The 15334-nt window shown below is 37.1% G+C and overlaps 1 protein-coding gene across 1 annotated transcript in view; it reads left to right on the top strand.

Annotated features, from left to right (window-relative positions):
* The window catches only part of CSMD1 (CUB and Sushi multiple domains 1), a 1273929-nt gene that overhangs the window by 977085 nt on the left and 281510 nt on the right, over positions 1-15334 (top strand). The window contains exon 22 of the mRNA XM_075708500.1: positions 11636-11805. Within this exon, the coding sequence (XP_075564615.1) occupies positions 11636-11805 (170 nt within the window). The remainder of the gene's footprint in view (positions 1-11635; positions 11806-15334) is intronic.

Below are 15334 nucleotides of genomic sequence, written 5' to 3' on the forward strand. Positions count from 1 at the left end.
AAGGCAAGTTTGAATTAGTTCTTCAGCACTCCTTTCCCCGACTGTCTTAACTTAGATTTTCATTCTGTTACCTGATTTGCATGCTGCTTCTGTCTACTTATCTGGGTTTTCTCTGCTCACTATCTCCTTAAAAAACTGTGAGAAATTTTATCTAGGATATATCATGAAAATATTATTTGTACACTATACAGAATACACCATATTCAGTTCAAACTAGCCTTTCATGGTAAGCATTGCATAGAGTACAAGCATAACACATTAATAAAATAATCTTAGTTTTGAGTTTTGCAGGTTTTTTTGTTTGGTTTGATTTTTAACCTGCATTACTCTTCTGTCCCCCACTAGTCATTTCAACTGTATGGAGTGTTCCTAAAGCAAGCTGTGAAAAACTTAAAGAATAAAGCTGAAAAGAAACAACTACTTAATGTTTTCATTTCATATTTAAGTGGTGTTACTCCTTCATTAAATTTTTCATGGCACTTGATTTTTAATGGTGCATTAATAGAGTATTTGAGTAAAATCTTCACTGAGGTATTGTTCACTGGTATTCACATTAAAATCACATTAATTTATCATATTCAGTTGTTATAATAAATACTACATGAATAATTAATGATAGGGTGCTACAATAAATTGCTGACACTCTTTAATAAGCTGTTTCCTTTTAATAGTTTAGTTAGTATTCACTGCAAAATCATCAATTATAATTAATATACTTTGTCATGTAGCATTGAGTTAATTTCCATCAAGACTGAAACATAAGTGGGAACCTTGTTAGCCTAAATAGCACTGGAGATTTCTGTAAGACCCTTGAGATCTGGCATTCATTGTTTTCTTTAAATTCTCTGTAGCATAAAATTTGAATTTGAGTTCACCTTCGAGAAGTCAAACTAAGTATGAAAATTGCTATTCATTTTAGCTAGTGTTTAGGCAGAGAGAGCTCTCATTTAATTGCTGCCCATGAGCACGAAATCTTATATAACATCAGTAGCTGAATCCCTGAATCTTCAGACAGTATTCAGGATCCACTGTATTTCAGAACTCTATATTTAAATCCTGTCACATGTGAATTGTTAAATCTTTAGGTTGTTTTCTATTTCCTAGAACATATTTAATAAAGTTACTTAATAGATTTTTTTATAATTTCTGTTTCTTTATCTTATAACATTGCATTTTTATGAATACAATGGAAAGGTGTTTTTTTAATCCTTGGTTTTTTTAACGCCTCATTTTTCTGTCAGTTTTTACAGAAAGCTGAAGATCTGTTCAAGTTAGTGTTTAGGTCGTACTGTATATGAATCTTCAAAATATGGTGCAATATAGTAATTACAGATCTGAGCTGTCTCTATTTCAAAACTGAAACTTTAATATTCAGGAAACACTAACGGATTTCAGCTTGTGCATAGTGGACACACTGACTCTATTTTCAAAATAAAAAGAAAGTATGATTTGTATGAAACCGTAAGCACCTTAATATGAGACCTGGTATGAGATTTTAATCACCTATAGTCAGAAGGAATAACAATTGCCTCAGGTTACCCTTTTGCCTTCTTTCTACGTTTTAAGTTTGTGTATGCTAAATATTTTTTCTTGATAAGACAAATAATGTAGGGATGTTATCTTCATAGCTCATTATCAGATAATACTAGAAAGAGTAGACAAAAATCTAAAAAAAAAAAAAATCAAAATAAAATGTCCTCACCTTGGATTCTGCCAATAATCTCCTGATGCCAGTTAACATCATAGGATTTGTTTTGAGAACCTGAGTAGTGCCTCATGTCAGTGGCATACGGATTGAAAATTAATTAAGCAAACCTCAGAAAAGGCTTTACCTGCTGTTTAGTCCTTCCTTTCCTACTTCATTACTCTTTGCAATGGAATGGTTCAAAAAAATACAGCATTTGTTTGTTTTCAGCAAGGCATTTCAGTAAGGTTTTCAGTAAGGTGTTCTAACCTCACCATCATCGTATGGGTGTTGCTTAAAGCATGTTGAGAGAGCCTTACATGCATATGCTTTGTTAGTGTGGTCCATAGCTGGTGACCTTCCTTGACTTGAGATCTATGTTAAAGAAGCAAACAAGGAGGGAAAAACGAGGAGAGAAAGAGAAAAAAGGGAAAGCCACTCCTCAGGCACCAGCTGGGAAGAGGAAGGAGGGAGTCCCCAGACAACTGTCTCTCCAGTAAAGGTAGTGGTGACAGTGATGACAGCAATGACAAAAAAGCCAACACGTTCCTGTTTTCTCCGTAGTGTGGTTGTATTTTTCATGCAGACCTTCTCAAGCTCCTCATTGGTAGCTTATGATACTGTTAGCACTGAATGGAGTGTGGGTGCTGCAGACTAAATAGTAGTGAGGCTTTATGCATGTATATTATTGTGTGTATTGGGTTTGTGTGGCAAGGTTTTGGTAGCGGGGGTGGGGGCTACATGGCTGGCTTCTGTGAGAAGCTGCTAGAAGATTCCCATATGTCCAATCGAGCCAATGCCAGCTGGCTCAGGACAGACCCACCACTGGCCAAGGCCAAGCCAATCAGCGACAGTGGTAGGGCCTCTGTGATAACATATTTAAGAAAGGGGAGAAAAAAAAAACCACATGGGGACACAAATTGCAGCTGGAGAGGGGAGTGAGAATATGTGAGAAGGACAGCTTGGTGCAGACACAAGGTCAGTGAAGGAGGGGGAGGAGGTGCTCCAGACACAAGATTCCCCTGCAGCCCCTGGTGAAGACCATGGTGAGGCAGGCTGTGCCCCTGCAGCCCATGGAAGTTAACACAGAAGCAGATATCCACCTGCAGATATCCACCTGCAGCCCATGGAGGACTTCACGCCTGAGCAGGTGGATGCCCAAAGGAGGCTGTGAACCCATGGGAAGCCTGCACTGGAGCAGGCTCCTGGCAGGACCTGTGGGCCCATGGAGAGAAAGGAACCCATGCTGGAGCAGGTTTGGTGGCAGCACTTGTGACCCCGTGGGAGACCCACGCTAGAGCAGTCTGCTCCTGAGGACTGCACCCTGTGGAAGGGATCCACGCTGGAGCAGTTCGTGAAGAACTGTAGCCCATGGGAAGGACCCACATTGGAGAAGTTCATGGAGGACTCTCTCCCATGGGTGGGACCCAATGCTGGAGCAGGGCAAGAGTGTGAGGAGTCCTCCCCCTGAGGAAGAAGGAGCAACAGAGACAATGTGTGATGAACTGACCATAACCCCCTTTTCCCATCCACCTGTGCTGCTCAGCGGGAGGAAGTAGAGAAAATCAGGAGTGAAGTTGAGCCCAGGAAGAAGGGAGGGGTGGGGGGAAGGTGTTTTAAGATTTGGTTTTATTTCTTATTACCCTATTCAGTTTTGACTGGTAATAAATTAAACTGATTTTCGCCAAGTTGAGTCTGTTTTACCCATGACAGCAATTGGTGAGTGATTTCCCTGTCCTTTACCTTAACCCACAAGCTTTTTTGTAATATTTTCTCTCCCCTGTGCAGTTGAGAAGGGGAGTGATAGAGCAGCTTTGGTGGGCACTTGGCATCCAGTCAGGGGTCAACCCACCACATTGCATAATATTTATATATTAAAATAACTATTATGTGTTTGTTATCTACTAGGCTCTATTCCAAAATGAAGTTAGAGGCTAAAAGCCACCAGGTTTGGACTGATGCGATCTTAGTGTAGAGTTAGAGGCTAAAAACTACAAGGCAAAAGAGTGAGAAGTGGGCTGGAACAGTATGATTTAAAAATCGATGGCAGTCACTTTTTAGGAGAAACCCAGCATAAAAGTGGTTCTGAATTCAGCAGTGCCAGGTAAGAACAAGAGCGCTTGTCGTACCAGAGTGAAGGCACTGTGACAGCAGCCTGGCAGTGTGTAGATGAATGGTTACAGGCTCACAAGTCAAGGCCTGGATGCAGAATTGGAGATAAAGGACAACAAACATGACAAAGATTAAGGCACTGTGCAATAGAGGTGATGTGGAAACTCCATGTGCACCTCGGCTTAATGCAGCATTTCAGTTAACAGGAAGCTTCATCTCCTTGCACTGCGTTTGGCAGCTTGTATATGAAGCTGTGCTTGAGTCCAGTCATGTATTGCTTCTGTCCTGCAGAAGTCATGCTCAGCGTTAGAGACCCCGCAATCAGTGACTGCAGAGAAACCCTATCTTTGCTATTCTGTGAAGACAAAGCATATGATGCTTGGTTCAGCTTTATTCATGATCCCCTTAGCTCTTGTTTTAATATTGCATGACCATCATACTGGGTAACAATATTGTCCAACAGAAACATAAAGAATTATCAACTGTCTGAACTCATCTTCTCATATTTTATGAACTGCTGCACAATTTTGTAAATACAACAGAGAGATTCTGCACTCAGTAGAGTGCTTTGTGGCAGAGAAGACTTTAAACTGATGATGTACTACTTTTATTTGATCTCTGCTTTGGAGATCTGCTTAAAATCCTGCCAAACCTTTTAGCAAGATGTATGGAAGAAAAATCATAAAGGAAGCTTTTCCATTAAACAGTTATTATTACATTTTACATGAACTGTATTTCAAAGTATTTCAAGAATCCCTGAATTTTGTTTGTTTGGTAGAGTTTGTGTTCATATTCAGGAAGTGTTTGATGATCTTCAAAAGACCTACTCTCTGCAGTTTCCTTTTATCCAGTTTCAAGTGAGACAATGAAAGAAGAAGAAAAAAAGTTACTTATGTAAATAGAATTTCAGTGACTTTATTAAGCAAAAGAACAAAGAATGGGGTCAAGTATCTGTTCCAGACAGATTGCCCTCACTGCAAGGGAATGAAAGAACAGTTTGATAAGGTGGCATTTTCCAGCCTGCTGCAGTCCTCAGCAAGGTTGTAACAGACAACTCAGAAACTGTAGTGGAAATAAAGCATATAGATCCTCCTCTAAAACCTTTTATGTGTGAACATAGGTGGTATACACTCAATAAGAGTACATCTTTTGTATTCTAAGGTGGATACATTTGATTTTGTAATAAATAAATAAAATTACCTTTAAAAAGCACACAAGATTCAAAAGTTGTAATAGAGAATTAGATTCATCTGCTTTTATCTGCTTTGCACCTTTTGAAATGTACAGCCAGTACCATATAGATATTTTGCTTTTAAAAGACGATGATTTTAAGGGACCTTGTCTTTTGGATGCTGTGGTTTGGCAGACTTCCATAGTTTGGCAGATTTGAGAAGTGAAGAATCTGAATTGGAACCATACAACTATCTGACATTTACAGAACAAATTTCGTTTAGTGTATGCTAGTTTAAGCTATGTAAGAAGCCATTTAGATGTGATGGTAATAACTTTTTTAAGCACTAACAGCCAAACTATGCAGAAAGAGTTTGGGAACTCAGATTTTAGAGAATTTATTCTTCATTTAGAAACAAAACCACAAACATCTGTAGCACTATGAGCACATTTAAATTAGCTACATCAAATTAGTATGCATTACAACTCAGTTACAACACAATTTTGTTACCTTCATAAGGGTGTATTCTTAAAGGTAATTGTCTCTTGCTCCTCATCATCAGCTAAGGACGCACAGCTATTCACTGAGGACATCAGAAAGGTATCCCCTTTTCTTAAGTTACAGATGCTTAAAATCTAATCTTTTATAATGGAAATAAAAATACATATTTGGGTTTTTTTATGTCTGAATGGTTCTTTTGTAGTTCTTCAAATTAGGGAACTAGATTAGCTAGGATATTTTTTAACTTATGACTGTTTAGTGCTATTGCAGTGCTTAGAATCTGAGTCTTTTATAGTCTCAATAAAGTTTCATATTTAGATTATCCTCACTCTTTATTTATAGTCCAATTCCAATTAATCAGACCCTTTTAATATGAAAACAACCTCTTAATTTTATAGATCTTGTCAGAACACAGTAGGCACTATTTCATTATTACTTCCGCAAGAATGTGCCCTTCTTTCTTTCTCCCTCAGACTCAGAACAATCATGTACAAGTTGCAACAATCCCCCTATGTCCTTCCTATAGGAAAGAGAAGTCTCTCCTATCCTTGCTAATAGAAGCTTTTTGTCATTTCATGACATCTAATGAATTATCAGACTTTTGCTTTCATGAGATAAAATTCCCTACTAGTTTTCTTTTTTTCCTCAAAACAGACTTTGGTACATATTCTCTGTTGAAAAAATCTCTTGGATTACCAATATTTTGGGGTTTTGCCATAAAATGTATTTAAAATACCTGAATAAATTGAGATAAATGTTAGATAGAGTGACAACTAGATCTTTTCTGTTTAATCTAAAGAGTGGATTTAGGTGCCACTGATCATATTGTTAGTAAAAAACCTGGAAACGTTGAATGAATTTATTTTGCATCTTGAAAAATCAAATAAATTACTACAGAAACAAAGGAAAGGTAGGAAAGCAAAATAAGGGATCTGGATTACATCGTAATACATATTCAGTGCTACATGTTTTTGTAGCAATTTTTAGGTATTATACCATATGCAGGTTTTAAGTTCTGAACTTGTACCTATGTAAATTCTATTATACCAGTCTAAGCAAAGCACACAATCTGACAAAGAGCATTATGAAATATATTCCTTTTCTTTAAAGGCTACAGCTGGAGGAGCTAGTCCTGAAAATACATAGAACATGTTCAGTGGGTATGTTATCACTGTTCACTTAACTTCACAGTGATTTTTCCAAGACAAGGTTGTGGATCAAAGTATGGAGACAGAATATCAACAGTAATTACTTTAAGATCAGTAAAGATTATTTCTCATGGCAAATACTGTACCTGTCAATGTTTGCATAATTTGAAGACGTGTAGATACTAATACTGATATAGTTGATTTTTATTGGAGGAAGGGTGCATATGGTTAATATTCAGTGAATTATATTTAATAAATGAAAATACAAGCAGATATGAGATTTTTTTTCTCATGTAGGAGTCATGAGAAATCTTTTCTCTTTCATCTGTCTGGGCTGTGGAGGCAGATCATTATCCCAAGATGAGGGCAGGTCTCTGGAACTCAGAAGGAATCTGGAAGGCATTGAAGTAAAGTAGTGGCGTGAAAGAGTAAAAGAAAGTCCTCTGTAACCAAGAACTAAAGAGCTCTTTCAAGATGATATGATAAGATTTGTCTGCTTAACTTGAGGTACTAAAATTAGTAGTTACTCATATAGCACATGTGCTAGATAAGGAATATTGCATGACATCTTTCAAGGGTGATTGGCAGTTTTTTATTTTTCAGTTACCATATGTGGATGAGCCATATCACTTCCTTATGCAAAATTTCATGGCTTGATCTTTCATCAAGAATGTAAGAGATGTGGCTTAATTTCCTTTGTTTCTGTAAAAGAATTTTAAATTATATCTGATGCCTCCTAGCAGAATGATCTTGCCAATGTGGCTAAAGGCTGTTGTTTCATTTTGCATAAAGAATTAAAGATTAATTGGAGGTGATGAAAATGGAAGTGAACATGAATATATTTTTGCAGTCTAGTAGTTTGGTACTCATATGGTAACAGTGAATGTTGATTCATAGGTTATTTCAGAATTTTATTTCCCAACTGTTTCATGTATGAATTTCCTTGAAGAAGTGTTCCCCCTCCCCTGTTTAATGCCCTACCCAATATGCTAAAGAGGTTAGCCAACATTTGCTCACTTTGTGACTAACTGATTTTCTAATCCCTTTATGTGAGGCAGAAGTCATAGGAGATGCATGTTTAAATCCCCAGAGGCAAAGTGAATTGAATTTAGGTGTCACACACTCTGGCTGCATGTGTTAATTACTGTAGAAAAAAGCAGCAGCAGTATCAGTTATTGTAGATATTTTTAAAGAAAAAAACCATGACACTTCCTACATAGCTGAGTAAAATATTAGGGCCCTGAGGGGAAGAGACGCCTTTGACTGCATAAGCTTTTCCTGCTGACAAGACCAGGCTCAGTATTACTGTTCATAGCTGCTCTTTTGAGTTTCTAGTCCCTCATTATGAGTAGGGAGCTCATGCAGTTCTGGATTGCAGTGTGCAGGAACAGTTAGAAAAATACTCAGCTGAAGTCCTTAGGGCATAAGGCCCCTGGTATATCAGCATTGATCACAAATGAAAGAGATTTCATTCTATGATTAGGACACCAGATCTCCAAAAGCCCTGATGGTCTGGAGAGAAAGGAATCTTTCCATGGATGGGGCCAGTGTATCTCTGAAAAAAGTCACTTAAACCTGCAGGCCAAGAAATTGGGGGAGCTAATTAAATATGGCCTTAACTTGGCTAACATTAGCAAAAAGTAGCAAGAAAACGTTAACCTGAGCTGTGACATGTTTTGTATAATTTTCCTCCTGAGGGACGGAAGTTGACAAGGAAGGGCTTGCTTTCCTTTGGAAACCTCTTTCTGGGGGCTGTGTCAGTGATTTACTGACTGACATGAGATGAGCTAGGAAACTTGACTGGTCAGAGGACATGAGCAACCCTTTGTCATGATAACAAAGGGAATGATAGAGCCTAATGAAACTGCATAGCTGTCAAATATTTGCAAGGTATTTGAGAAGGGGTAGTATGCACTGAAAACAGAATATGGTTGTATGGGATAGGTTGGAGGTGTATGAGTGCCAACTGGAGTTCAAAGAATTTTGTGATGTAATTGAATTTTAGTAAATAAGTAATTGTTCATAGCAGAAAGCATGTCTGCTTCTTGCAGAACGTAGTATACGTAGGGTAGTAATATTGTATTAATTTTAGTTTGTGACCCTCATTATCCCTGATCTTATATGTCAATACTTTTATTCACAGATTTAAATTGCCATGGTTTTGAACTTTGGAACATAGACTTATCAGAACAGGAAATTTATCATAGAATCATAGAATTGTTTAGGTTGGAAAAGACCTCGAAGATCATCCCGTCCAACCATCAACCCACACCACTAAGTCCACACTAAACCAATCAAGGGTAGACTAGACTAAACCATGTCCCAGAGTGCCACATCTACCCATTTTTTGAACGCTTCCAGGGATGGTGACTCCACCACCTCTCTGGGCAGCCTGTTCCAATGCTTGACCACCCTTTCCATGAAGAAATTTTTCCTAATACCCAACCTAAACTTCCCCTGGCGCAGCTTGAGCCCATTTCCTCTCGTCCTATCACTAACTTGGCCAGTTCTAGATTAGGGAAAGCTCATTGTACACTTTTTCTATTACTGCATATGTCTTAGTGGTTTACAGTCAATCACTGGAACAAAATCTAGAATACTGTATGAGCATTATGTAAGAAGAAACCTTTGCTTCTGTGACGTTTTCTTATATTCTTCTCTGCAGCATTTTACTTCTATATTTTCTCATTCTTTGAAGGCGGTAGATAATAAGATATCAGTGCAGCCTAAGGGAACATAGGTATTTTTGCATGGATCTTTCCTTGGGCAAACCCTTGTTTGCAGGAGGCTTGTGTAGAGTACTGGTATCATAAACAGAAGAGGACATTGAGTAGTATGTGTCTAAACATGTCTGGCATTAATGTTGGCATTGCTTTGAATTACATTTTATAAACTCAATTAGTTCCACCTTCTTCCTACAAATCAAAGACAAAACCAGCTACATTATGAACATGTACACACAAATATATATATAGATATGTATATGTAAGCATATGTAATATGTATCACATATTTGACAGATCCTTCACCAAGGAAGTATCAAAATAAAAATCTAGTTCATTTGTCAGTCTTCTACAGTTCTTTGAAACACTTAGACAAAGTAAAGTGACTTTAAACATGTTAGAAATACCTGGTGCATCCCACACTTCCCAACACAGGCAGAGTTCGTCTGTCTGAAGTTTGGTGGCAGGGGTTCTTACTCCCCAACACTCTTCTGCTTATTAAATATAATGCAGCTCAGGGCCTAAGTAAGCTAAGGGAGGGGAGAGCATAAAGGTCTACTTCAAAATAGCAAATGAACTGTACCTTATGTGCTAAATCAACGATCCCGAGCCGGCTTATTGGTGATCACCCTCTTCACTTTGCCTAAGGAGAGCCCAAATGTAGAGTAGAAATAAGGCTCCAAATAAGACTGTGACTATTTCATTCCCCCCTTCCTTTCTTCCCCTCTTTCATCTTTCCCTCCCTCCTTCCCACTTCCTTCCATCCTTCCCTGCATCACTCTCCTCCTTCTTCCTCCCTTTTTTTTATTGAAGGGAGGAAGTCTAAAATACAGAAAAATTCACAGTTTTAGGCTTTTCAAAAGCAAGAAGCACATAAATTTGATGATGTCTGTCAAGGCATTGGAAATGTAAACACGTTTTTTTTAGATTGCCTGTTTGTAAATACAAACATACATTTCTTCCTGAATATGTTTAAATTAATTATTTTCTAATATAGCTTTACACTGTATTTTCAGAATTATTCTTTATGTATGTACTTGTTAAAGTATACTCAGTTTTACCTCAAATTGTAAACCCCACACATTTCCAAAAATGAGTATTTTAACATCCTATGAACCCTAAAAGTCTATTTAACAATTATAGAAAAAATACAGATTTTTTTTTAAACTTACCACATCTTTGATAAAAAAATACCTGTTGATTTGCAATTATACATTAATTTATTATTAGTTTAATTGTTAAAATACATTTTTTACCAAACTCTGAATGAGGTCTTAATGATTTTTAGGTCAAAATCTGTATTTAACACAGTATATTTTATCTTGAGCCTGAACAATGAGATATAAATATCAATCTCATCCACCTTAAAAAAACCCTGTAGAGTAATAGTATGTTACTGTTACTGTGGGGGTTTAGAAGGTGGTTTTAGGCCATTTTTAAACAATTTTGAATATTTGTTTGAACAGTACACCAATGCTATTTTCTATCCTGTTGGATGTTTTCATTTATGTGCTGAAATTTATATTGCACATTTGGAATAATTTTATTAGTCTTTATTCAGAACTCAAACTGAGCCCATGGGCCAGAACATGCCACTCTTCCTATACTTTATAATTTTCTTTACTGGGGAGCAATGACAAAAATGTCTACTGAAAGTGTCAATAACTTCTTACTACAGATGGCTGTGAAGATGACTCACCTAATCTTTAGCTGGAAAAGAAGAGAGCTGCCTGCTTGTTCCTGACTGATGTCAATAAATGTCAATAAATAGTTTTTTGTTTTATTCCTGGTGGAGAAAAAAATATTTGAATGCTTTTGATTTATTGCCAGATTCGTTTATCTCAGCAGCTCATTGTCTGCTTTTTCTAATAACTTATTTGTAAAGCTGAACAAGGAAGTAAGTGAAATCAATGTTATATTTATTTGAAATGTTACCACAATAACTATATTTCAGCAAAACATCCAGTTTTTATGGAATCTGGCTTATCTGCATTATAGGTTAGTCTGATGGGAGGACCAAGGGATAAACTGAAGGTAAAGGGAATTACATAAAAGCACCTAAGTGCACCTAATAAACATATCCAGTGAAATGCAGGAGATAGCAACTTTGGTAGGGTTCCTAGGAGTTTGTCAGACAGATGAAATCTGACAGAAACAGACATTTCCTAGATAGCCTGTTTTCATAGAGTTTTCACAGAGTTTTCATAGAGTCTAAATATTACTGCAAATAACTCATGTTTTCTTGAAATGGATAATTCACTTTTTTTTTTTTTTTTAATGTGTCTGTTTTCTTTAGCTGAATGTGGAGCAACTGTCTCTGGAAATGAAGGAACATTGCTGTCTCCAAATTTTCCATCTAATTATGACAACAATCATGAATGTATCTATAAAATTGAAACAGAGGCTGGAAAAGGGATCCATCTGAGAGCCAGGAGCTTTCAGCTGCGTGAGGGAGATATTGTTAAGGTAAAAAGAAAATAATTTCATTTTCTACCATGCTCAACATTCACATTGCATGAACAACTCTGCTTTTAACACAAATTATTTTTATTTTCATTTCACTTTCTCATACAAAATGAATACATTCTATGTGGATAGCATCACTTTACTAGATTCAATTATTTATACTAGATTCAAAGAAACTATAGGTGACATTGTCCTGGTTTCATCTGGGATAAAGTTAATTTTCTTCCTAGTAGCTGGCATAGAATAATGGTGATAACACACTGATGTTTTAGTTGTTGCTAAGTAGTACTGACGCTAGTCAAGGATATTTTCAGCTTCCCATGCTCTGCCAGGTGCACCAGAAGCTGGGAGGGGGCACAGCTAAGATCCAAACTGGCCAAAGGGCTATTCCATACCATATGATGTCATGCTCAGTATATAAACTGGGTGGAGTTTGCTGGGGGGCAGTGATCGCTGCTCGGGGACTGGCTAGGCATCAGTCAGCAGGTGGTGAGTGGTTGCATCACTTGTTTTTCCTGAGTTTTGTTCCTCCTTTTGTTGTTTTCCTTTTCACCATTTAAAAAAAAATATTAATTTTTTATTTTTTATTTTTTTATATTTTATTTGAATTATTAAACTGTTCGTATCTCAACCCATGAGTTTTTCTTTACTTTTACCCTTCCGATTCTCTCCCACATACCACCAGGGTGGGCAGGGTGAGTGAATGGCTGCATGGTGCTTAGTTGCCAGTTGGGGTTAAACCACGATAGACATTGAGAGTTCAGTTACATTTATACTGGGTTAAAATGTAAAAAAAAAACCCTAAAATGTGAACTTGGAGTTTGAATACAAAAGTATCTGTATTATTTTCTGTTGCGGTAATATTTGTAAGTGTAGCACGGTGATTACTTAACAAAGGATAGGTTTTAATTTCGGTACATTTTTGGTACATTTTTATTTTCTTATTTTATTTGTCTTGCACAGAACTGGTATTTTTTTCAAATGAATTAATTTGCTTATTTGAACAGAAAGAAGCTAGCTAACATACCATTGTAATATTGACTAAAGCTGTAATTACAGAAGATGGTTTCATCCTTTATGTTGTAGGTAGCCTTTGAAACTTGGCCTGAATATATACAGACTTTGAACATGTAATGTGTTTTTCTACAGCATGGCCATAATCTGTCTTTTCTTAATAATGGCTGCTGCTTTCTTGTATGTACTGAAAATCATGACATTCATCTGAAGTATTGAGCATACATTAAATTACCCTTTCAAATTTATGTCTCTAAATTTTCAGAGTTAATTCATACTTCAAATCACCAAGTATTCAGAATTCAGTTAGCAACTTGCTGTCTGGGGATCTCACAGCAACCCATTTAACATGTTAGAAATTGCTGTGTACATTTCTAACTTGATTTTACTATTTTTATTTGCACTGAATGCTTCCCACAAGGAGTTTAAACATATCATTGTTATGTATCAAATTTTGGTGGCCACACTTTTATCAATTTTGTCATCTTAAGAGACTCCTTATGTAAATAAGCGTGACAATTCAATTTGAAGTTATACATTTCCTGCAAAATACAAGGCATTTAGAGATACGATGAAGGTAGGGAGACAGGAAAAAAAAAAGACTTTCCTTTAAGTATTGTCTTTATTAATATAGACATTCATATCTTTGTTATACCTGTTCTTTTTAGCAAGTACAAACTGGATTAGACCATGAAATAAACAAAACTTTAAGAAACCCCAATAGCATTAGAAAGTTACAGTCAAAAGAACAGCATTTTCTCCATCTTTACCCCCAAAATCGATGATAATATATGTCTCCATGCTTGTGTGGCCACCATGCATGAAACACTGCAAGACCCTGGCCTATAGTTTTCCTTTTAGATCAAAGAGAATTGAGTAGGTGGGCAAAGTATGTGGTCTATATTGTCCTTTGCTCCCATCTTCCAAGGTCTGACAGTGCAGATCCCCCAAAGTATTTTTGCTCTGAACAGATGCAGCAGACAAGGAAGAATTTAATTGCCCACTGAGCTGCTTGGATATGGTACATAAGTCTCCCAGAAGCTTTGCACATAAAAAATTTATAAATAATTTAATAAACTACCTGAACAACAACAAAAAAATCTTAGAAAGCCCTAAACAAACATTCAAGAAACTCAATTATCTTTCAGAATATTTCACGAGTAATGTCAAGCATACGTAGAGATATTCCCTGGAGATATAAGGAAGATATGCCTGAGAGAATGCTGTTCTGAGCAATCTGTTAGATACTTTCTTCTTTCATAAATCTGTTAGCACAGTACTCCTGAGAATCCACAGGAAGCAAAAACAAAATTGTGGTCATATCTGTACTGCAAGGCCTGTTCTCTGTTTCTGAGCCAACTGGTATGGCACAACTTCTATTTATGCAATTAAAATGTCTTCCCCCATAGCGTCTCCATAACCTGCATTTATAAAAATAAAGTCTATTTCCTTTTCACTCCCATGCCAGGAGGTCCTTGTACATATCTCCATTGGAATCAGCCCTTGATCTAGCTCCCAAACTTACCCAGACATTCTCTGGAAGACTGCCAAGAGGAGCAGGCCAAAATCTTGACTGAAAATGTGCTGGAGGTTGAACAGAGTGTACAACTGAATGTTAATGTCTGGAGTTGTGTCCTACCTTTGTTTATATTAGTGGCTAAAGTATCTCTAGCATTCAGGTTTTATAAACTTGCCCATGCAGTTTCTGATATCTTTAGTTAATTTATAGGAGATACTCTTCTAGACGGAAAGAAATAAATTTATAGGAGATACTCTTCTAGACAGAAAGAAATATTCTTCCCTGTCTTGCCATGCATCATGAGATGATACTGTCTGCCTGCTTAACACTAAAAAGACACTTTGTGATGATTTCGGTCTGCTAGCTGAAAGCAGAGAACATCGCTCTCTACAACTACCTGAAAGGAGGTTGTAGTGAGGTGGGTGTTGGTTTCTTCTCCCACATAGTGATAGGACGAGAGGAAATGGGTTCAAGCTGCGTCAGGGGAGGTTTAGGTTGGATATTAGGAAAAATTTCTTCATGGAAAGGGTAGTCAAACATTGGAACAGGCTGCCCAGAGTGGTGGTGGAGTCACCATCCCTGGAAGTGTTCAAAAAACAGGTAGACGTGGCACTTTGGGACATGGTTTAGTCTAGTCTACCCTTGATTGGTTTAGTGTGGACTTGGTAGTGTAGGTTAATGGTTGGACTGGATGATCTTAAACGTCTTTTCCAACCTAAACGATTCTATGATTCTGTGATTCTATGAACATTCCAGCAACCAAGCATAGCAAGCCAGCATGAAGAATTTTTGTTTTCCAAGACAATGCCAGTTATCTTAGAAACACAAGAGTTACTATGCTGAGTTGAACCAAGTGGTCCATCTAGCTCAGTATGCTTTCTCTGAAAATAGTGATAGGTGGTTTTACCTAGGTAAAATATGCAAGCTTGGCCACTGTCTGTGCTCCATTGCCCTTATGCTCCCCCAACATCCACAGCTGTTGGGTTAAGTTAGACC

The sequence above is a fragment of the Pelecanus crispus genome, chromosome 3 (assembly GCF_030463565.1).
Source record: "Pelecanus crispus isolate bPelCri1 chromosome 3, bPelCri1.pri, whole genome shotgun sequence".
NCBI classification, from domain to species: Eukaryota; Metazoa; Chordata; class Aves; order Pelecaniformes; family Pelecanidae; genus Pelecanus; species Pelecanus crispus.